At 41.8% G+C, this 24950-nt stretch overlaps 1 protein-coding gene and 1 non-coding gene across 3 annotated transcripts in view; one reads left to right on the top strand and one right to left on the bottom strand.

Annotated features, from left to right (window-relative positions):
- Positions 1-24950, top strand: part of ARID3B (AT-rich interaction domain 3B) — a 50539-nt gene that overhangs the window by 5965 nt on the left and 19624 nt on the right. For both annotated transcript variants that reach the window (XM_043922168.1, XM_043922169.1), the window contains exons 3-4: positions 24271-24342; positions 24564-24636. In XM_043922168.1, coding sequence (XP_043778103.1) covers positions 24271-24342; positions 24564-24636 — 145 coding nt within the window. The remainder of the gene's footprint in view (positions 1-24270; positions 24343-24563; positions 24637-24950) is intronic.
- TRNAG-CCC lies at positions 12668-12740 on the bottom strand. The gene has a single exon. It is a non-coding gene; the product is annotated as a tRNA-Gly (tRNA).

Here is a 24950-nt window from a genome sequence, read left to right as displayed (position 1 = left end):
GCATACTCACTAATTATAGACTGCCTGACAGACCACTTGCCAGAATGTTTTTAAATGCCAGTGTGTGTGTGTGCGTTTAGTCGCTCAGTTGTGTCTGACTCTTTGCAGCCCCATGGACTGTAGCCCACCGGGCTCCTCTGTCAATGGGGATTCTCCAGGCAGGAATAGTGGAGTGGGTTGCCATGCCCTCCTACAGGGGATCTTCCCAACCCAGGGATCAGACCTGGGTCTCCTTGGGTTCTCATTGCAGGCAGATTTTTTACCGTCTGAGCCACATAGCTGAGGCCTAATCTTTCACCCTAAATTTACCCTCCCCCTGAGTTTGGAGATTAGGGGGTCACGAGGTAAGAATGACTTTAAACTTCAGATGTGCATCTTCTTTTCTCCTTTTGAATTTAAATGTTCAAGATTGATTTGCTCTTTGCCCTCCCTTTGTCTAATCCTGCTTCTGAAAGTGGTAGTTAATGTGCTTGGGGACTTTAAAAACGTTTTAGTTGTGCTTTGGAAAGGGGACTAAAAAAATGATATGCCTAGGGAGAGCCTGTAGAAACTATTACAAACTAAAACTAGCTTTTTAAAAATTTATTATTATTATTATTCAAAGTCTTGTTTCTTACTCATTTAACTTCTAGAGAGCAGAAAAAGATCTTATTAATGGGTGACAGTGTCCATTCTGTTCTTTCACACAACAGACTTTTACAGAAGCTTCTTGGGTCAGGCCCATACTCCAGGGGCTAAGGCCTCTGCTTCTCCCTTGAAGATCCTTCCAACTAGGTTTAGCAGAGGCAGTGTGGAAACCTCAAGGGGGATTGAGTCTTGGGTTGTGACAATTTTACTCTGTCCTGAGTCAGTTAAAGCCCAACTGCCCAATCTGAGCTCTGCTGCAGATATTTTAAAAGTTTTGTTTCAGGTATTCATATACCAAGATAAAGTTGATTTTGTCTGCAGCATAGCTAACATAGCTTGGTAAATCAACAGGAAAACTCAAAAGTATTTTAGAAGATTTAGGGGTGCTGTGGGGGGCTATAGCAGGCATCTGCCAACTGCAAAGCAAAATTTGAAAAGTTTAAGAGCTCCACAGATTATCTTTTGTTTCTGAAATCATTTTATAGCCTGTAAAGTCAAAATTATTTGATGTTTTCTCCTTGAAGAAACTCTTAGAAAATAATTCATTCTTAAGGAAGGCCTGGACTGTTAGAGAGTGGTATTCTCTGACACCAGAGTGATGGGTAGATGGATAATGCCATTGAACCAAGCTTCTAAAACCCATCAGATTTCATTGGGCAGAGTAAGTAATCGTAAAACAAGGCAACAAAGAGCTGAGTGTCCCATCTCTCAAGAGAGATCAATAGAACCCCATCAACATAGAACCAGCTAGGAGTGTTGCTGGCCCATTAGGGGTGGTCCTCTGTCCTTCTGGAAACAGAGCAGTTCAGGCAGTACAAGCTTTGTCTGTCTTGAGCCCCTATTAGTAAAGCCAAGTTTTCCAGAAGGGCATAGGATTCCTTCCTGTGGAATAGGAAGATAAGTGATGGCTTGATGGGCATATGGGAACCAGAGAGCATGTCTGATTTTCTGTGTACTGTGGCAGTCTCTTTGTTACTGAGCGTGAGAAGGAGGAAAGTTGACTGACTGCTTGGTCTCCAGAATCCACTACCAAGAGTTCCTCTGAGCAGTGAGGTGTGTTCTCTTGGGCTTAGCCTACTGCTCTGGGTTCATACTGCTTGTCTTTGGAACATTCAGTGCTTTTAATTTAAAGTTGTGCAAACTATTGCCTGAAAATAAATAAGATCGTTAGCTTTCTCCACTTTCTTTGTAGGTCTACTTTGCATGCCCTTAGGTTCTGTATTCATGGTGGAATCCATTTAGATCAGTGTTACTCAAATGGAGACTATCTCCTCACCCCTTCCCGCTCCTAGTGGGTGTTTGGCAGTGTTGGGAGATAGGTTCAGTTGTCATGACCGGGGCAGGTGGAGTTACCCTGCTGGCACAGAGTGTGTAGCGGCCAGGGATACTGCCAAACCTCCTGCAGTGCCCAGGACGATCCCCCACAACAGAGAATTACCTGGCCCCCAATGTCAGCAGTGCCAAGGTTGAGAAACCCTGCTCTAGATTGTGTAATTAGAAGGCGAACAGAGACACTCTGCTTTCATCAGACACTGCCCAAGATGCTTCCTTTGTGTCTTGATCTTGGTAACTGAAGTGTTTGGCAACCTGGAGTTTTCTTCACTTCTGTTTTCAATATCCGTGTTGAGTTTGTATCTTCTCCCATCATCATGTGGGTGAACAGACTGTCCATTACTTGGAAAAGGATTGGGACCTACAACTTTGTGCTCTGTCAGTGCGTTCTTCCAGCCCAATGCTTCATGGTATCTAAGATGTCACTGTTGATTTGTGAGAGAACTTGGTTGCCCTTCTAGATATGAACCCCAAAAGGTCAAGGCATAAATACTCCGCAACCTTGTTATGTATTAAGAGATGCGATTATTAAACTCAGCATTGGTTTTAGAACCTAAAGATGTGGGTTTAGATCCTGTCTCCAACGCTTGCTATATAGCGCTCTGGATGGAGGTCCTCTCCTACTATTCTGAACCCATGCTTCCATCTTTCCCAGAGGATGATAATCCTCTCTTGCCATCCTCAGGGAACAATTTTAAAGATATTACAAAGGTGGAAGAAGAGAATATGAGTGTGAAAAATCTTCCTAAAATGTGTGCCATGATGCAAAGGTTAGGTTGAATTGTCACTAGCGCCTAAATGCTTTTTGAAGCTGTCACTTTTCAGTTTTTACTACCTTTGTAGGGGTAAGATGTTGCATAAACTTTAGTGCTCTAAAACTGTGACCAAACTCTAGTATTCTGGGTTTCTCTGAAGCATTTCAGGATTATGTGAGCTAAAGCCATTGCATTTTTGAAGCTGCTTCTTTCCGTGTTAAAATAGGGATATTTCTCCTTTAGGTAAAAGCAAGCTTTATGTTGAATTCATATAAATACTTGGTTAGGGACTTAACGACTCATCCCTTAATGTGTGTCTCCACTCCCATCCCTAGTTCCTAATTTTCAGGACTTGTTCCATCAGTGAGCCCATTTCCCTGACTCTTTAAGTCTCCTTTAATCAGTAAATCTGCCCAATTCAGTTGCTACCAGGGAACAAGAAGTCACTTTTTATCTTTTTAATTTTTGTTTACTTATCTTTTGGCTGCGCGGGGTGGCTTGTAGAATCTTAGTTCCCCAACCGGGGATCACACAAGGCCTCAGCAGTGAAAGAACAGAATCCTAACCACTGGACTGCCGGGGAATTCCAGAGAAGTCACTTTTTAAAAGCTTTCCCTTGATTGCACATCTCCTTCCAGCACATTGTGTAGTCCAGATGGTCCCCCCGCTTGCCATAACGAAGCTTCTCAGAGGAATGGTTTGCACGCCTTACGTCACCTTCTACTCACTCCTCAACACACTTCAGTCTGGACTGTGTCTCTTGTGTATATCCCTGAAGCTCCTCTTGGTAAGGCCGCCCAGGGATCACCATCTTACTAAGCCCTGCCTGCCCTCACCTCCTGTGATTTCTCTGCAGTATTCAATAGAATTCAGTGGGCTCCTCTCCTTGAAACATTTTCTTTTTTGCTTTCTGTAGCCCCATCCATTGGTTTAGTTTCTGTGATCTCTTTCTCTTCTGTCTAAACCTCTAGAACTCCAAGTTCCCCAGGGCTTAGTTTTAAACCCTCTTCTCTATATGCTTCCCCTGGGCAGTTTCTTTCACTTTCATGACCTTAAATACTATCCACAAGCCATTGAGTCCAATGTATATTGTTTGAGCCCGTGTTTCCATTCTGAGTTCAGTGGATGTTTTGTTAGATGTTTTATTGGTACCTCAAGTTTAATGCATATAACTCTTACTTTCTAACCTACTCCCCCACGATTATTTCCTCCTTTATTTTCCTTCACTATAAAGGGCATTTCTACCCACTTGGTCATTCAGAAACCTTAGCACTGACTGTCTCTGTATACCTCCTACTCTGTCACTGCATCTGGTGATGTCCATCACCAGGTCTTGTCAGTTCTTTCATCTAAATATCTAGAATCCTGCCGCTTCTTTCCTCCACCATCACCTGCTTAATCCCAGCTACTTACTGCTAGAGCTATCAACAAGTTTGTGTGTCTTCCCTCCCCCAGTCTAATTCTCCACACAGCAGCTAGAGTGATCTAAAAACAAATCAGATTATGTCACTCTTTTAATGCCCTTCAAGTTTTTTGGCAGTTGCTGTAATTGTAAAAGCCAGGACCTGCATAATCTGATCCTGCCTGCTTCTCCAGCCTTATTTTTGCCAATATCCTGACCTATCACTGTACTCCAGCCACCCTGGCCTTTGCATATGCTGGTTTTTCTGCCTAAAATGCTCCTACCCAGCCTTCCGTTTTCACTTTAAATGTCACTTTCTTGGAGGCACTATTAGTGTGGGTCATGTTATACCTCGGAGATATGGCAGATTTGGTTGTGAATATCACTGTGCAATAAAGTCACATGAATGTTTTGGTTTCCCGGTGCCTGTAAAAGTTGTGTTTACATTTTACTGTAGTCTGCTGCACTGCTAAGTGTGTGGTAGCATTATGTCTAGAAAAACAGTGTACATACCTTAATTTAAAAATGCTTTATTGATTAAAAAAAATACCATTATCTGAGCCTTTAGCAAACTGTAACCTTTTTGCAATAGTAACATCAAAGATCACTGATCACAGATCACCATAACAAATATAACAGTGATGAAAAAATTTTTAATATTTTGAGAACTACCAAAATGTGACCCAGAAGACATGAAGTGAGCAAAGGCTGTTGGGAAATGGCACCAATGGATGTGTTCAACTTGGGGTTCTCACAGACCTTCAGTTTGTTAAAAAAAAAAAAAATGCAGTATCAGCAAAGCGCAGTAAAGCTGAGCACAATAAAATTAGGTTTGCCTGTATTGGCTATAATTGAACATTGCACTTTTATATTTGTGTGGTTTATTTGTTTGATGTCTGATTCCTGTACTCAGTGGTAAGCTCCAAGAGGATGGGGATGTGTTCTGCTTATCTCTGTGTCCTAGCACCAGCAGAATAATAGTAGATATTATTATGTGCTGCATAAATATTTGTTTCTTCTACTTTCTTTTAATTTGCTCTGTTTTTTTATGTGAATAGCACCATTTCATTTCTTTGAAAAAAAATACTATTTTTTAGAGCAGTTTTAGTCTCACAGCAAAATTGAGCAGAAAGTACAGTGATTTTTCATATACTCCCTGCCCCCACACATGCCCACCGTGCACCAGAGTGCTGCATTTGTTACAGTTGATGAACCAACAGTGCCACATCATTATCACCCAGAGTCCATCGTTTTACACTAGGGTTCACTCTTGTTGCACATTCTGTGGGCTTTGACAAACATGTGTCGTGAATCCACCGTTACAGTAACAAACAGAATAGTTCTGCTGCCCCCCGAATCCTCTGTGCTCCACCTATTCATACCAGCCTTTTCAGAGTGACGGCTTTCACTTAGTATTAATAGTATGCATTTAAGTTTTCTCCATGTCTTTTCATGGCTTGGTAGCTCCTTTCTTTTTAGCACCAAATAATATTCCATTTTCTGGATGGTCGCAGTTGATCCATTCACCTACTGAAGGACATCATGGTTGCTTCTAAGTTTTGTCATGTATGAATAAAGCTACCATAAACATCTGTGTGTAGGTTTTTGGTAGACGGAAGTTTTGAACCCGTTTATATTAACAACAAGGAGCATGATTGCTGGATTGTGTTGAAAGAATGTGTTTAATTTTGTAAGAAACTGCCAAACTGTCTTCCAAGAGTGGCTGTACCCTTTTGCGTTCCTACCAGTAATGAATGAGAATTCCTGTTGCTCCACATCCTTATCAGCGTGTGTTAGTATCAATGTAGGGGATTTTTTTCTAATTGATGTTTTCATTGAGATGATTGTATATTCACATGCAGTTCTAAGAAATAATTTAGAGAGATCCTATACACTTTTTCCAGTTTCCCCCAATGGTAACATTTCATAAAACTGTAGTATATGTTGACAATCTGGATCTTGACATTGATGGGATCCACTGATCTTATTTAGATTTCCTAAATTTTACTTGTACTCTGTGTGTCTGTCCTGCTTTTTAACCCTCTTTCATTATGTGTTTAACACATCTTCTGAAATTCTTGTTACTTAACAGAAATGCATTTGAAGCTGCTGATTTCTCTCAAGGTTGTACCTTTGCTGTATCCCACAAGTTTTGATGTTCAGTGCTTCCATTGGTTAGTACAAAATCTCGGTTGTGATTGCTTCTTTAACCTGTGGGTTTTTTCAAAAGTTTTTTTTTTGTTTATGAATATGTGAGTTTTATCTTTTAAAAATATATTATTTTATAAATGTTTAATTAAGCTCTAACCATTGGTGTTAGAGAACTGGTGTACTGTCAATTTTCTGGAACTCGTTATGATGTCCTTTGTGTTGACCTTATATATGATCAGTTTTTATAAATTCTTCATGTGTGCTTGGAAAGAATGTGTACTGTTTATTTGATAGACATGGGGTTGTGGGTTTTTTTTTTTTAATTTATTTTTTTTTTATTAGTTGGAGGCTAATTACTTCACAACATTTCAGTGGGTTTTGTCATACATTGATATGAATCAGCCATAGAGTTACACGTATTCCCCATCCCGATCCCCCCTCCCACCTCCCTCTCCACCCGATTCCTCTGGGTCTTCCCAGAGCACTTGTCTCATGCATCCCACCTGGGCTGGTGATCTGTTTCACCATAGATAGTATAGATGCTGTTCTTTTGAAACATCCCACCCTCACCTTCTCCCACAGAGTTCAAAAGCCTGTTCTGTATTTCTGTGTCTCTTTTTCTGTTTTGCATATAGGGTTATCGTTACCATCTTTCTAAATTCCATATGTATGTGTTAGTATGCTGTAATGTTCTTTATCTTTCTGGCTTACTTCACTCTGTGTAATGGGCTCCAGTTTCATCCATCTCATTAGGACTGATTCAAATGAATTCTTTTTAATGGCTGAGTAATATTCCATGGTGTATATGTACCACAGCTTCCTTATCCATTCATCTGCTGATGGGCATCTAGGTTGCTTCCATGTCCTGGCTATTATAAACAGTGCTGCGATGAACATTGGGGTGCATGTGTCTCTTTCAGATCTGGTTTCCTCAGTGTATATGCCCAGAAGTGGGATTGCTGGGTCATATGGCAGTTCTATTTCCAGTTTTTTAAGAAATCTCCACACTGTTTTCCACAGTGGCTGTACTAGTTTGCATTCCCACCAACAGTGTAAGAGGGTTCCCTTTTCTCCACACCCTCTCCAGCATTTATTGCTTGTAGACTTTTGGATAGCAGCCATCCTGACTGGCGTGTAATGGTACCTCATTGTGGTTTTGATTTGCATTTCTCTAATAATGAGTGATGTTGAGCATCTTTTCATGTGTTTGTTAGCCATCTGTGTGTCTTCTTTGGAGAAATGTCTAGACATGGGGTTGTATATCTGTCTGTTGGATCAAGCTTTTGAATTGTGTTATTCATGTCTTTCTTATCCTTACTAAGTTGTGTTTGTGTGATCACTTTCAGAAAGAGGTGAATTAAAATAATCCAGTGTAAGACTGGCTTTCTTTTGGTTAGTATCTTGAGACCACATGTAAAAGACTTAAAAGTCTCTGTCTTTTTTATTATGTTAATTTAATCCATGTAGTTAGTGAAAGTGAAAGCCACTTATGTCCCACTTTTTGCGACCCAGGCTAGAATACTGGAGTGGGTAGCCTTTCCCTTCTCTTGGGGATCTTCCCAACCCAGGGATCAAACCCAGGTCTCTTGCATTGCAGGCGGATTCTTTACCAACTGAGCTATTGGGGAAGCCATGTAGTTATTAGGACGGTGATGCATGTTTACCTATTTCTGCCTTCTAACTTTGAATCTCCAGTTTAACTCTACTTTTACTTTGATTCTTGTTTTTTCCTTTTCTATCTTTTGTTCATTTGATTGAATTTTCTTTAATCAATCTTTTTCTCTTTTACTGGCTTAGAAATTATGCTTTTTTTTTTTTTAAACCTCACCATTACTTTTTGCATGACATTCTTTCCCTTTGACTGTCTTCTTCCCTTATGGTTCAGCTGGTAAAGAATCTGCCTGCAATGCCAGAGACATGGGTTCAATCCCTGGGTTGAGAAGATCCCCTGGAAAGGGAAAGGCTACCCACTCCAGTATTCTGTCCTGGAGAATCCCATGGGCTGTATAGTCCATGGGGTGGCAGAGAGTTGGAAACGACTGAGCGACTTTCACTTTCATCCTTTCCTTGTTTAGTAACTCTATATACAGTAAGCTCAGTCTTGGTACTGAAAAAAATTTCTTCTAGATATATGTCTTTCTTTATCTTGCCTCTATTCCTGTACCATTGTTCATAGCTTTAGATTCTAGAGTGACCGTTATTTGCCTTAACACTTTGAGGATATGGTCCCATTTATCTCCTAGTAACTATTTTTGCTATTGAGAAGTCTATTGTCAGTTTAATTGTCACCTTTGTGAATCTTTTTTCCCTCTTTTTTAGCTTCAACATTTTTTCTGACTCTGCTGTTTTGCATTTGTATTATAGTAGTGTTCTGGATTTGAACATATTTTTATTTACCCGACCTGGGCCTTAATCTGCTCCTTCAACTTGATGTTTCCTTCCCACCTTGGCTCCTCTTTTTCCTTGACCACTATTCTACTAGAAGTATTTGAACCTTCTTTTTAGCCTTCCTAGTAGCTTTTCTTTTATAACCTCATCTCTTTATGTCTTTCTCCTGCATTCTGGAATATTTTCACATTCTGTTTTCCAGTGTCTGATTCTCTCTTCAGCTCTGTCTATACTACTTAACCAAAAAAAATGGTTATCTTAATACCATGTTTTAATTTCTGTTCTCTTTTTTTGGTTTAAAAAAACTGCCTCTTCTTACCATATGGTTTCTATTTCTTCCTTCAGCTCTTTGAACTTCTTTAACTTTTAAAAAACTTTTTATTGTGGACTTGCTAAAAACTTTTTATTATGAGAATTTCATATATACAAAAGAAGAAAATGATAATGAACCACCTGTGTCCTTTGCCCAGCTTTCAACAGTTACCAGCATTCTGCCATTCTTTCAGCATGCTTGTTTTAAAGATGCTTTTAGATTATTATTATCTCTGATTCTTGGAGTGCAAGTCCTCCTTTTGTCATGTCACTCTCCCCTCTGATGGTTTATTTCCTCTTGCAGTGGTTTGTTTTTGTTTTTCAGCGTAAGCCTATTTTGAGTTGGGATTAGTTTCCATGGGATTCCCATGTGTTTTGGATTATGGAAGTATTCTGAAGGGGAGTTTTGTTTTCTCCTCTGCTGGGGCCCTACAAATTTAGCTGGTTGCCATTGGTTTGGGGTATGTGTATTTGGAGTCTACATCTGTACCTCTACATCCATACTCAGTCGGACACGACTGGGCAACTTACACTCACTCTACCTGAGTGTAGCCTGAGTTTCCATTTTCTTGTAAACCCTCTTTTTCTATGAGGCCCCTCGCAGATGGCAAGGTTCCTTGCTGCTTTTCCAGGTTGGTGGGCAGTTTTTTAGGCTCCAGTTCATGGCGGGGGTGGGGGAATGGTGTGGAAGTGTAGTCCTTCCTGGCCTCTAGCTTTATGAATTTATCTCAGCTCTGGTTCCTGGCATGCAGGGGGCCTGTAGCCTGGACTCTTCTCCCTTAGGGGTGATTAAATCCCCAGTCCTCAGCCCTCTGCTTTTAAAAACTATATCTGGGTGCTTTCTCCCTTGAGTCCTTCAACTTCGGTGCCTGCTCACTAGTCTCTCTGATTCCTCCCTTTATTTTTTTTTTTGATTCCTCCCTTTTTGTTTATGACACAGTGGACTCCACTTTCCCTCTTGGTTTCAAGCTTAGCTGTATGTATAAGGGGTGTGGGGTGTTAAATTTTATCTAACATTTCTAGTGAGGTTTTCCTTGGAGACGAGAAGGTGGTAGAGTTGCTCTACATCAGATTATTCTCACTCACGATTTTGTTTGCTACTTTGGTTTTTCACTGGTTTTTAATCACTTCAATTTTTTTACCTCTCCTGTGCTGGGGTGTTTGCCTCATTTCAGTGAGTTGTGTGAAGTAGGCCCTGATAATCGCCCCCCTTTACATGTTTGTTTTATTTTACAGGTGAGGAAAGAAGGGGTGAAATGGGCTAGTTGTGGTCTCAGAGTTGGGAGGCTGGGCTGTGAACACAGGTGGTCCAACTTCTGCCTCCATGCCTCTCCTCTTTATTCCAGAGAGAGCAGGGCAAACATAATCTTTTCTCAGTTGTTTCATTTTCCTGATTTTTCAAGTAATTCAGATACATTTTAGAAAATATGAAAATTTGTAAGGAAGGGACTTCCCTGGTAGTCCAGTGGCTAAGACTCCACACTCCCAATGCAGGGGGTTCTGGTTCAATCCCAGGTTAGAAAACTAGATCCCACATGACGCAGTTAAGACCCAGCACAGGCAAATAAATAGATATTTTAAAAAAAAATTTGTATGGCAGAGGCCATCACAATATTGTAGAGTAATTAATCCTCCAATTAAATAAGTAAATTTTTAAAAATTCGTAAAGAAGAAAATATAATCAACCACATAACTTCAGTATAAATGTAACTTTTTTGTATTTGTGTGCTTTTTTTTAAATGCCTGTTAAAGGCATTTTTTTGTTGTTATATTTTTGTGTTCAGCTTTTATTACCTAATAGCCCATGAGCAATTTTTTTTTTCCATTTATTTTTATTAGTTGGAGGCTAATTACTTTACAATATTGTAGTGGTTTTTGTCATACATTGACATGAATCAGCCATGGATTTACATGTATTCCCCATCCCAATCCCTGCTCCCACCTCCCTCTCCACCCGATCCCTCGGGTCTTCCCCGTGCACGAGGCCTGAGCACTTGTCTCATGCATCCAGCCTGGGCTGATGATCTGTTTCACCCTAGATAATATACATGTTTTGATGCTGTTCTCTCGAAACATCCCACCCTCGCCTTCTCCCACAGAGTCCAAAAGTCTGTTCTGTACATCTGTGTCTCTTTTTCTGTTTTGCATATAGGGTTATCGTTCCCATCTTTCTAAATTCCATATATATGTGTTAGTGTACTGTATTGGTCTTTATCTTTCTGGCTTACTTCACTCTGTGTAATGGGCTCCAGTTTCATCCATCTCATTAGGACTGATTCAAATGAATTCTTTTTAATGGCTGAGTAATATTCCATGGTGTATATGTACCACAGCTTCCTTATCCATTCATCTGCTGATGGGCATCTAGGTTGCTTCCATGTCCTGGCTATTATAAACAGTGCTGCGATGAACATTGGGGTACACGTGTCTCTTTCAGATCTGGTTTCCTCGGTTTGTATGCCCAGGAGTGGGATTGCTGGGTCATATGGCAGTTCTGTTTCCAGCTTTTTAAGGAATCTCCACACTGTTCTCCATAGCGGCTGTAATAGTTTGCATTCCCACCAACAGTGTAAGAGGGTTCCCTTTTCTCCACACCCTCTCCAGCATTTATTGCTTGTAGACTATGAGCAATTTTTATAATTAAAATTTATTTTTAAAGTGTTGTTTTAAAAGTTTTATTTTTATAAAAGATATCACAGAAGTTATATTGACTTAAATAATTATTAAGATACAGAAACACATAAAGTAAAAGTCAGCCTGACGTTCCACAGGTCATTGTTTGTTCTATACCTTTTCAGAGTATTTTCTCTTCACAAATACATTTACTTGTTTTTAATAGATACAGGAGTTTTACAACTTAGTTTTTTACTCAGTATTATGACTATCTTTTCACGCATGTTTATAAAGACCTATTTATTAGTGTTTTTATAATCATATCTCAGCATTATTGAAGTAATGTTGAATAGATGCTCATGAAAAATAGAAACAATATAGAAAAATACAGTAAAAATGCGTAAAAATGTAGGTTTTTAAAAATATAGTGTCAGGTTGCCTACCTTACTGTCTCCCAACCAATCCTCCTATCCCAAAGGAGGCCACAGTTAGGAATGAATCTGCTTCTATAACTGTTCCTGTGTATTTACCTATTTAGTGTGTGACCACAGAATGTGTGAGAGTATATGTGTTTAGTATAAATGCAGACTGTGTTTGTAGATGCTGTTTGACCCTTTGTCCTTCTGTCTGTATTGCTGTGGTAGGCTAGATTAAATATTCTAGAAGTTAGAATCTGCTCAGTCTGCAGGTATATGTATATGACTGTCTTTTCTTATGTTTACTTGCCTTTTGTATTTGTGCTGTGACTTACCCTGCCTTTGCTCATTTTTCTTTTTTTTTTTACCTGGGAAAAACACAGGATTTACTCTGACACACTTTAAAGTCTATAGTTCATATTATTAGCTCTAAGCTGAGTGTTGTACAGCAGAGCTTTGGAACTTTTCCATCTTGGATGACAAACTTATACCCATTAAGCTTCCCATTTCTTAACCTCCCACCCCCACCCCAGGCCCTGGTAACCACCATTCTACTTTTTCCTTTCTTTTCTTGAGGTTTATTCATTTTACTTATTTGGCTGTGCCACATCATTGTTGCAGCATGAGGGATCTTTAATTGCAGCATGTGAACTTTTAGTTGTGGTATCTAGTTCCCTGACCAGGAATCAAACCTGGGCTCTCTGCATTGGGAGCACAGAGTCTTAACCACTGGACCACCAAGGAAGTTCCCACCATTCTACTTTCTTCTTCACTGAGTTTACCTTAGATACTGCATACAAATGGAATCACACAGTATTTGTCCTTCTTTGAGTGGTTTATTTCACTTTATTTATGCTTATTTACATTTTGGTTGAAATGATTTTTTTTGTGCATGGTGTAAAATAAGAATCCATTTCTTAAATGTGGATATCCAGTTTTCCCAGCACCATTTGTTGAAGGGACTGTCCTTTCCCCATTGTGTATTCTTGGCATCCTGTCAAAAATCAGTTGATCATATGTGCATGGGTTTATTTCTGGGCTCTGCATTCTGTTCTCTTGGTCTATATGTCTGTCTTTATGCTAGTACCATACTATTTTATTACTGTAGCTTTGTAATATGTTTTGTATTCAGGATGTCTGAGTCCTCAGCTTTGTTTGTCTTTCTCAGGATTGTTTTAGCTATTGGGGTCCTTTGTGGTTCCAAAGAATTTTAGAATTGTTTTTTCTTTTTGTATTAATATATGTCCTTGGGATTTTGGTCAGGGTTGCATTAAATATGTAGATCACTTTTGGGTAGCATGGACATTCTATAATATTAAGTTCTTCCAATCCATGAACACAGGATGTATTTCCATTTATCTGTATCTCCTTTGTTTTCATTCAGTAATGTTTTGTAGTTTTCAGTGTACAAATCTTTAATCTCTTTAGTAAGATTCATTTTAGGTATTTTGTTGTGTGATCATTTGCAAAAGTAAATGAGATTGCTTTTCTTAATTTCTTTCTCAGGTTGTTTGTTGTTAATGTACAGAAACAAAACTGATTTTTGTATGTTGATTGCGTATCCTATAACTTTCTAGAATTCATTTATTAGATCTAACAGTTTATTAGTGTGTTGTATGTGTGGAATCTTTAAAGGTTTCTATTGATTCATATAAGTGCATGTCATCTGCCAACAGAGGTAATGTTATTTTTTTCCTTTCCAGTTTGGATGCCTGTTTACTTCTTTTTCTTGCCTAATTGTTCTGGTTAGGGCTTCCAGTACTATGTTGAATAGAAGTAGTAAGGGTATGCATCATTGCCTTGTTCCTGATCTTAGAGAAAGAGCTGTTAGTTTTTCATCATTGAGCAGGATGTTAGCTAGAGACTTGTCATATATGGCCTTTAAAATGTTGAAACCATTCCTTCTTTTCCTAGTTGAGTATTTTTATCATGGAAGGGTGTTAAATTGTGTCAGTTTCTTTTTCTGCATCTCTTGAGATAATCGTGTGATTTTTATCCTTTGTTCAGTTAAAGTGGAATGGCACACTGATTAATTTTTGGTATGTTGAATCATCCTTGCATTCCAGGGATCAATCCTACTTGATCGTGCTGTTAAGTGGATGGCACATTGATTAATTTTTGGTATGTTGAATCATCCTTGCATTCCAGGGATCAATCCTACTTGATCATGCTGTGTGATCCTTTTAATGTGCTCTCAAATGTGGTTTGCTAGTAGTTTATTAAGGATTTTACATCTATATTCATCGGATAGTTCTGTTGCAGTGGCTTTTTCTGGCTTTGGTATCAGGGTAGTACTGGCCTCATAAAATGAGTTTAGAAGTATTCCCTCCTCTTCAATTTTTGGGAAGAGTTTGGGAAGGATTGATGTTTTAATTTTCTAAATGTTTGGTAGATTTTACTTGTAAGGCTGTCCCTTCCAGGGCTTCTCTTTGTTGTGAGGTTTTTGATTACTGATTCAGTCTCCTTACTAATTATAGGTCTCTTCAGATTTTTCTGTTTCTTCATGATTTAGTCTTGGTACGTTGTAAGTTTCTGGAGAGGTATCCATTTCTTCTAGATTATCCAGTTTGCTTGCATATTATCATTCACGGTAGGCTCTTATAATCCTTTTTATTTCGGTGGCATTGTTGTGATGTCTGCTGTTTCATTTCTGAATATGTCTTCTCTTTTTTTCTTAATTTAACTGAAAAGGTTTGTCAATTTTGTTTATCTTAAAAAAAAAAAAAAACCCGTTAGTTTCGTTGATGTCTTTCTGTTCTCCGTTTTGTTTATTTTTGCCCTAATCTTTATTATTTCCTTCCTTCTGCTAACTTTGGGCTGAGTTTGTTCTTCTTTTTCTGGCTCCTTGAAGTATAGTTAGGTTGTTTGTTTGACATCTTTCTTACTTTTTAATGTAGATGTTTGTTACAACTATAAGCTTCTCTCCTAGTACTGCTCTTGCTGCATTCCATGAGTTTTGTTATGTTGTATTTATGTTGCCTTTACTTGTTTTTTTCTATTCTGTTATCTTTTCTTACTGATCTGTAGTAGCTCTTTTGCATAGACCCTTGTCTTTGTGTTTCAAGTGTTTTTCTCAGTTGTTGGCTTTTCAGCTTAATTATAGTTCTTTCATCGAGTAGTTTAAATTTTTGATGTTGCTAAACCTCATTGACTTTTCCCTTTATGATTTCTGTTATACTTAAAAAGGCCCTCCCATCTCCCAAGATTATAAAATATATATGTTGTTATTGTTGTATTTTTATATGTGTATCTTAACTCCATCTAGAATTAATGGAAAGGATGTGAAGTAGGGATTGAACTCTTTTAAAAAGCTGTGTTAAATGGCTGCACAATGTTCTGTCATATGGAGAGAACTTTCACATGTTCCCTGTTCCCTCACTGTCACACTGTTAGGCTACTGTAATTTTTTATTATAAATAAAGATGTACCGTATTTTTAGTTGCTGCTTTTAGGTAGATTCATAGAACAGAACTACACAGTCAGGGGGAAACTAAGAAAGCAAGGCAGTTACCAGCAGGGACTTGAAGGTGCACGGCCTGCATTAGTTTCTCAACTCCACACTCTTGGATCACTTGGCAGCCTTCTTCAAGTCACTTACTTCCTCATGTCTTCCTTGTGCCTTGGTTTTCTCATTTGAAAAATAAGGATAGTAATAGTACCTACCTCAGAGCATTGTGCTGAGGTTTAAATGTTTAATGCACATAAAACACTGGAATAGGGCCTGGGTAAGCAGTTATTATTAGTTGTTATTGCTGCTGCTGTTTTTATTGACATAGGCATTTTGAGGCAAGGGACTTTCAGAAAAGGTGCTGGTGTTTTAACATTTTCCTATGGGAATCTAGGAGATCCCATTGCCCGAATCCCTTCTTATCACTGAATGTTATCATTTTTTAAGGCTTGTCTAATTGAATGTATGAACAAACTTCTTTTTTGCTGGCCCGGGATGGAGGGGGGACTACAGTCTCTTCTGTTATCTTCCTGAACTTTAAGTTGTTTTCTCTAAAAATGGCTTATATTGCCTTTTAGTTCCCTTTTATGGAGTTGTCCTTTAAAACTGGAAGTTCACCTGCTTTTCAGTATGTGATTCCCGCCCCGCCGCACCCCCCCCCCCCCACGCCAAATTCATCACTTAGCCCATAGTAACTCTCCGAAGTTCATTCCTTTGGCTTCATTTTCAGGTACTGATGTTCATTTGAGCCCCTTCTATCTGCCAGGCCCTGTGCCGGGGGCACAGGCCTCTCAGAGGAGTAAGTTACCGCCTGTATGAGAGAGACTCAGCCTGGGAGAGGTGGCAGGCAGCACGGGGGCGGCTGGCATCAGATGGAATGTGTGCGCCACAGTGCCATCCGCGTGTGGAGCGGGGTGGGAGTGGGGTGGGAGAAGCCCAGGAGAAGCTCTCAGATTGTCCGTGGGGTTGACTTGTAAACATAATGCAACTATTTTGCCTGAGGAGACTTGCTCTGTAGAATCCCAAACTTGAAGGAAGGTTTTTTTTTTTAACTTTATGAAATAATTCATCATAGCATTTTTTAAAAAATTTGTTCTTTCTATACATTTAAAATATGTAGTTTGAAAAAAAACTGCAAAACCTTTCTGAAGCACGGACTCCGGGCCGCTTTCTTGACCTCTTCAGGTCTCAGGTGAGGTGGTGTCCCACTCGGCTCTCCTGCTCTGACTTCCTGAGCGCTGCTGTGGGAAGGGATGTCAGCAACCGTTACGGACGGTCAGGTGGTTGGTAGCTGACGGGGTGAATAAGCTGTGCTGCCAACTCAAATACTGCACACAAAAGGAGCTGGAACCTTCCTGTGGGGTGCTCAGACTTAGCCTTGTCTGGGCCACTTCACTCTTCGCCATAGAGGTGTCTTCATCCCCAAGAGTGCATTGGAGTTTTTCTTCCTCCTTTTTGTGGGAACACCCCTTTTCTGGGCAGTCTTTTTGATTATGGCATGAAAGTGTGATTATATGCCTAGATGGAACAGAAGGACTGCAACCCTCTCTCCCTTCCTCCACACTTCCCCCTTTCTGCTGCTTAATCAGAAAAAGGGTCCCTTGGCTCTTTTTCCAAGCCACCGAGTTTGAATTGACCTTTGTTGCTAGTAAGAACTAGGGGAGCACTTTCTGGTTCCTGCTAAAGTTACCTGATCGCGGAAGGTGTGCATCTGATAATTATAACACTAGTGCTTCCAAGGCCTGAGCCACTGAGCTAAGAGCAGTAATCCTGATCTTATCAGTAGGGTTTTGTAGTCCAACAGTGTTGCTTCTAACAGTATCTGTTTTACTTCCTGGGGCTCCCCTCTCCTTCAGGATTCTCCTATAATCCTGCCCATTACCCCTTTGTGCATGTCTCATTACCTCTTGGGATCAGTTAAAACTGGTGGGAGGGCAGAGGTGTTTTTTCTTTTCTTCCTCTGGAGATCTGGGAATTGGACATTAAATATTACAACATTATCCACTTGTCCAGTAGTAGATAGTCACAAGTGTTACGCGTAATACCTACAGAGACACAGGCACAGCAAAGAAAAGGTAGTCCATGTGTTGCTTATTTTAAAAAAAGAACAGTGCTAACAGCAGTATTCAGCCGGAATACTTTTGTTACACTTTATATTTCAAAGTTACTAACTGATATCCTTGAGCTTGGGATCAGCCCTTTGAAGACTACCCATGGAGCTGACTGTGAGGTTCAGGTCCCAGGAATTTGCCCAGATCTGAACGTGGGTGGGATTCAGAATCTATTAGGTATAGAGTAGACAGAAAGGGAACACATTACTGTTGTGTTGCTTTCAGAGAACACTCAAGAATCTCTGTAAAGCTATAGTGTGTGTGATGGCGTTCTAAGGACAGCATCTTATAGGTTTCAGAATATGGGGAGCTTAAATGAAGAGCTAGTAACTTAGCCTCTGTGCTTTAAACCTGAAGGAAAGGGTTAACTCTTGCCTTGGGGAAGAGTGAGGAATGGGAACTAAAATTGCTTTGGACATCTGAGCTGTGCTTTAATAAGATATTCCAGGTGGTCAAGGAGTAATCCTAAAATAGCCTAGATACTTAATTGCTTTTAAAGTCAGGCGCTCCTGTCTCTGGGGAGGCACAGCTCTAAGGAATGCAGTGCTGGCTCCTAAGGTCTTAGAGGCGTGGTCTGGTTGGGCTTTTTTTTTTTTTCTTTTTACCCCTTCTTCTTCTTCCAAATCCCCAGTGAAAAAGCCCAAGGTACCTTTCTTGGGTCAGGAGACGCTGGTTAAATGTCTCTCTTCTCACTGGAAGTTTGGCAATAAGCCTTTGGCCCTGCTGCTGCCAGCTGCTATATCCTGGCTTCCTCCAGGGCTGTTGGGTTGTTCTTGTCACCTGTAACACACCCCCAGAGACAGTGGGCTGTTTTCATTAGCGCTCCAAGGCGTCCTGCTTGATCCCCCTGCCTGGCGTCTCTCCGTTTTCATTGGAACTGACTTTTCTCACGTTAAGATTCAGATTCATCCTTCTCGTCCTTTTTCATCCCCTCCATCCAGCCCTAATTGGTTCTCTGACTGGGCTGCTCTCAGGACAGTCATTTCTCCCTGGTTCTGCTGCTCTCCCCACCCCCAACCCAGACTCCCAGTGTGGCCAGCCCCAGCGCCGGCTTTCCCTCTCAGGTTTTCACTGTTGTTTATGAAAGTAATGTGTTGGCCTTGTGAGTCATTACCGAGAAACACTAAAAATACGTTTTATTAAGTGAAGAGTCATATTGCTGTCTTACCTGAAACACTAAATATTGTGATTGTATCAGTTCATTAAATTACTCAGTAATTTTAGTGCAGTCTGAATTTTCTTTGTTGCAGGGATGGGTGGGAGGAGAAGCAAGTGTTGGGTCATGGCAGATGATTCAGATGTTAATCTAGAGAAAATACACAGTTTTTAAAATCATCTCGCTCTCTTTCTCTCCATTAGACTCTAACCTCCAAGAAGTCAGAGGTTCTTATCTGTCTTGTTCTCTTCCCCTCAGAACCTTTCACAGTATCTCATATATCCTGGTGATCCAGTGTTCATATGTGAATGAATATAATGAAAAAATTGGAAAGTGAAAATCTCCCATAATTTCAGTCCGATTAGATGCCTACAGACATTTGTATGTGTATATCATGCATTTTCCAACAAAAGTGGATCATTAAAATCAGCTAAAGCACTGATTTAATCATCTATTTTTCTGTTCAGAAAACATCCACGGCCTCCCAGCTCTTCACATTTCGGAGCTTAAATTTCCTTCTGGTATTCAAGGCATCTCACAGCCTCTTTCCACCTTAACTATTCAGACTTGCATCCTCCCTGCCAAAACATGCCTTGTTTATCCCCCACTCCATGCTCATTGAGACTGTAAACCTCTCAGCCCTTTCTTCCAGGCCAGCTTCATCTCCACCTCTGAGCCTCCTCCTTCCTTCCAGCTCCCTGGCACTTTGTGTTTGGGTACTTCGGCTTGCTCTGTATATTAAATGCTGCGTGTGTTTAGCTTGTTTTTCCAGCTCTGTGGTAGAAGACCAGTGTGGGAACCACTCTGGGGGAAGTGGTGGTTCTCCTCAGCAGCCTGCACAGCTCCCTTAAGTGGGGCAGGTGCTCAGGAAAGTGAATGTCGTAGGCTCTTTGCCTCTCCTAGGGGCCCCACCTCACGTTGGATTCCCCACCATGACATACCAGACCGACAGTCCTCTGGGGACAGGAAGCAGCCCACGTCCTGAGAAGGCCCACTCCATTACTGGGCCGTTCTGATTGTTGGAAAAGTCTTTCTTGTAATCAACCTGAAATCTTCTCCCGGTTAACTTCTGCTTGGTGACTCTAGTTCTGCCCTCTGGGGCTTTAGAGGGAAAAGGGGGAAAAAAAGACAAGCCCGCTTCCTCTTCCACAAGGCAGCCTTTTCGATTTTCAAGGATGATGAATATATTTCCCCTTCCAGGGTTGAGGTGTTGACGAGGCACTATTTAAATTTTGAGTGGCAGTTAGACTAGACTCTGATTGGTTATTTTTTTCAAGGCCTTTTACAAGCAGGTTGGGAGTGCTAGGTGCCATATTCTTTCAGTCCCCTTAGAGCAATCCCCACCTCTCTCTCTCTCTCTCTCAGAGAGGAAAGTGGGTGGCTCCTCTTAGCCAGGATATTCTGTTTGGAAGGTAGTGGTAAAAGGTGAGCTGTTCTTACTCTGGTACCATCAGTAGTCCCAGATAAGTCTCTTGGGCAAGTGCTGTGGGAGGGCTGGTTTTGTTTGGCTGCACCTGCCAGATGAAACCAATGAGAAGAATTAGGGAGTAAAAGAATCTCCTGTTGATAGAGCCGCCCAGGGCCAAGCAAGACCTGGCATTTGTAGGCATTCTGCGTACAGAGAACATTATTCTTCATCTCCTCCCTCCATGCCTCCCTGAAGTCCCACCTTGACTGTTCTTTGCACCCACGAGGAAGTGTGGTGGTGTACCAGAGAGACAGGCAGATCTGGGCTTCAATGCTGATGCTGCCACTGAGAAGCTCTGAGACTGCAGGCCAGGTAACTAACTTGGCCTGTGAGCCATTGTTTTCCCATCTCCAAATAACCCCCTCTCCATTGTGGAATTAAGGGAGAAATCGCTTGGTTAGCTCCAGGTCCGGCCCCGGTTACACAGAAGATGTGCGGACACTAGCTTCCTGCTCTGCTTTCTTCTTTCTCCAGCTTTCTTTCACAACCAATTTTGAGAGATTTATAGGCAAAACACTCTGTGGCCTCCCTGGGGGAAATGAGCTGAATGTGGGTCTGGTAGGGAAAGCTAGCCTTAGGTGGGTATTTGGGAACAAACTGTCAGTTTCCTGTGAGCTCCTGGTGAGATCAAAGCCGGTAAAGTGAGCCCTCAAGTAGGGGAGGCTGAGAAGGTCGTAAATGGCAGCGAGCGGCCACTCTGGCTACTGTTGCTTCCGCACGTTTCTGGGCTGTTGAATCCTGACTGCCTGCTGCCCACAGGGAACAAAGCCTCTTCCCCGGCTGCTCAACTGCATGTGGCGACCCTTCAACTGAAATGGTTTACTTGGGGACCCCTCTTGATCTTTATTGAGCTGACTCTTCGGGGGTATATTTTCTCCACATTTGCTTCTACCATTCCCTGTGTTCCTCCACCACTAGCTGCTGTCAGCCACATTCTGCATTCGAGAAATTCAATCATTTCCGAGCTGAAAATTTCCCAGCAGCCACACCCATACCCTGTTGATAGGTAGAAACCTCCTGTACATAAACTTGAAGTGCACAAGCGAGCTGTGTTTTGCAGCCGTTGAGCAGAGTTAAGAACCAAGAAAATAACTTCTGAAGCCTGTAATCCTCCTAATGAAAGGAGGAGGGGAAGACAGAAGCTGTGGGGTTGGAGGTTCCGTGGAGGAGCCCCTCCCTGTCTCTCAGCAGATGAGTCAGGGCTTTCTATGTGCTGGGGGCCAGGGATACCCTGACAGGATGCTTACAGACTGGGCACAGGCAGGGGCCTAATAACCAGAACACGAGGTGACACTGCCCAGAGGAGAATGACTGTGGGCAGAGGCTTCCCAGAGCCAGACCAGACCGTGAAGGACAGGCAGGGCTTAGGAAGTACCCTCACCTCAGCCAGAAAATCCTGTGAATCAAGGTGGAAGTTTAACTGTCTCAAGACAGAGCAATGCAGAGAGAGTGGATGTGTCCCCAACAGCCCCAACTGAATATTTTCAATTATATAATGGTCCAGTTTTGCCTTGGACAAAATAAAACACCTCCACTCCCGGGCAGCTCTTTTCCTGTGTTTCCTTTAAACACTAATGGACATTCCTGTCTGAGGAATGGGTCAAACAGGGGGATTGCTCATAAGAATGTCGTATCCTGTTTCTGCCCGGTTCTGACAAGCCTCCCTGTCCTCTCTGGTCACCATCCTAGTGCATTTCAGGGTAAAATCACAGCTCAAAGCAGATTTTGAACCTGAGTGGTTCTTGGTGGGCCATGACTAATCCACAGTCTGACTGTCCTGGTTCTTGGACTGTCCTGTGACTCGGGCAGAGCTGGTGAAAACCAGCAGTCACGACGTCTCCATCCTGCAAGGCCTTCTCCTCTGTTCCCAGAGCCAAACCCTCACACTCAGGTGTTTATTTTCACACATAGTCACACCCGCTGGTGGCACTGGCACTGGCATGCTTGTTTTTACACTCCCTTCCTGCTGCGGAAAGCCCTGTCTGAGATTCTAGGCTGTGGATTCCTTCCTCTCCACCCAGCTGAGTGTTAAATAGCTTCTGAGTGAGCATTCAGAGTGCCTCGAGGTTACTGTGATTAGCAAAAAAAGAAACTGTTTTTCCCTCTCTCTTGGTGACTGATAGAGAAAGAATCCTCCTGTGAGCAGAATCAGCTTCAGATCTCTAGCTAGAGAGTTGGGAATTGAGCTGCCACGGTAAACAGCTGACATAACAGAAGCTGCAATGATCCCCCATTAAATGTCTTTCAGCTGATAGGGGCTCCCGGGATAATTGACTTTCCAGCAGGAATTACTGGCTCAAACGAAATCACTGGGCATTAGGGTGACCTGCTGCAGCCTTTGAAAGGGGACTGTAACTCTGTCTGGTTTTGCTGACCTGACAGGCATAATTCATCTTGATTATTCATTGTGCTAGTTGCCACCAGATGACACCAGGTTTCTGTTGACTGTAATTACAGCGTGGGTTTTAGCTTTTTTTTTTTTTTGAAACAGTGTTCCACTCGGTTGTTGGCCTCCCTGAGCTGAAGGTGCTGTAAGAAGGTTTCTACAGCGTCTGCCTGGGGAGGTGATGTGAGCACAGCCAGATAGCGTTTCCTGAGCACTTCCTTACGCACGTCTTGCAGTAGATAAGCAGGGAAACAATTTGATGGAGCCTGTTTCATGTCAACTGACAGGGTGTCACTTCTTCTTGGTTATCCTTAACCTGGTGTGTGGTAAATTGCTGTTCTCACAAAGTGGGCCTGCAGCTCAGCCCACTCCCCAGCCCCAGATGCCCTCCCCAGCCAGCGGGGTGGTACACTGCGCTTGTGCATGTGGGCACCTTGGCCCTGGAGGAGAGAAGAGAGAGGATGGTCTCTGTGCCCAGTGCCATCCCTGGCTCCTTCATTGATAGGTGGGACGAGGTGAACGGGCGACTTCTGCTCTGACATTTCATCCTCTCCACTGGCAGAGGGCCTTTCGGACGCTCCTATGTGGTATACGTGTCTATATTTTTTTCTTTTTGAAGAGGTGCTTAATTGGTTCAAATAATTAGCTAATGCCTTTTAACAATGATTATAGTTGATGACATATTCACCGGAGCCTTAAAATTGTCAGGCAATGTGCTGTGTGCTACAGGTACTGAGATGAAGAAGACACTTTGCTTTCAAGGAGCTTACAGTATGTGGGGATGACAAATAATTCCAAAATAATATGTCAGATTCTAAGCTCAAGATGAACAGAGAGTGCTTCCAGGGAACTTGTGCATCCGGGTATGAAGGGAAGCTCCCTCTAGAAGATGATGACTGATTTGAGAAAAAAGAGTTACTCAACTGAATAAAAGCAGGAAGCAGATTTCAAGAACATAAACAAAAGCATATTTGCCATTTCCTCCCAATCAGTTGAATGGTGTTGGTTTGACCTAATCAATTAAATTAGGATTAGGTTTTCATTACTTCTCTAATGAAAATGAACTTCACCCTAATGGAACAGTCTCTCTGTATCTTGGGAGTAATCTCAGGCCCTGGGGGCCCTCATATCACTGGGTAGTTCTGATCACTAGAGTTAGGTCTTCTGGTGGTGAGGCTTGGCTGAGCGACCACAAGATCTTCAAGATCTTCATCTTGCTCCCTTTGACCCCTTATCTTCCACTGAAGTGTTGTGCGCGAGGCCAGGCTAGGTATCTTCACAACATACCGTATAATTTACAGGCACACCATAAAACATACAAACATATGTCACACTGAACCTACAGAAAAATGGTTCACCTCAGAGCTATGGCTTCCAGAACATCAACTAGGGATGAACCAGTTCTCAAAGCTAGGCCTTTGTGTCCCCTCTTCCAGGGTTATCAGGTATAAGTAACACCCACTCCCCTCCAGCAGATGAAGATGATTCTTCCTCCTGACTCCCTCTGGTTTTGGAACCATAATTGAAAGCAAAAAACCAAGATGTCCCTTTTAGTGGGGCAGAGGCGGTTACTCAAGCAGTCAGTCTTTCAGTGTGAGCCAGGAGAGCACAGTTGCTCAGGGTCCCCCTCTACACCCTAAAAGACTGCCTTGCCCCCTTACTCCCTGCCTACTGCCTTCTGACCTCTTGCTTTGTTCCCCTTTAGAATGGTGGTTTGACCTGGAGTGATGATGCAGATGGAGGCCGGGGAAGAGAGATCTCTCGTGATTTTGCCAAGGTCTGTAATGTTTCCTTTGTGATAACAGAAGGGGCCGTTCTGCAGTGGGTTATTCTATCTGCTTCCCAAGGAATGAGGATAGAAGTGGCCTGTGAGTCACATCTGTAGTCATTTAGATGGTTATGTATTGCTATTGTAAGACTTCCTACATAAGATGGAATTTATTTTCACTGTGGTGTGTTTTTGTTTTTTTCTTTTTTTTGGTGGGTTTGGGATTGCAGCTGTATGAACTGGACAGTGACCCGGAGAGGAAAGAGTTCCTGGATGACCTCTTCGTCTTTATGCAGAAGAGGGGTGAGTGTGCACCCTACTCATCATTTCAATTCACTGAATATTTATTGAGTGCCTACTGTGTGCACGTCACTCTTAGCCATCCTCCCTGTGGAGTGCCAGCATCTTCGCCCAGGAGGACAAGAGCCATTTATTGCCAGTTGGTCCCACACTTAGCTGAATAATTGGCAGTCAAGTTGAAGAGGGCAGAGAGGGCCTGGGTAGAAAATGAATGGAATGATCATCCAAATTCGGTCCTGCTTTATTCTTGTCACTGTTCTGATTAACTGGTCTCTGGAGTCATTTCAAATTCAAATACACTTTTTTTCTTAGCCTTA

Source organism: Cervus elaphus, chromosome 13 (assembly GCF_910594005.1).
Source record: "Cervus elaphus chromosome 13, mCerEla1.1, whole genome shotgun sequence".
NCBI lineage: Eukaryota > Metazoa > Chordata > Mammalia > Artiodactyla > Cervidae > Cervus > Cervus elaphus.
Note: the sequence above shows the minus strand (reverse complement) of the source record. Positions and strands in the feature narration are given on the sequence as shown.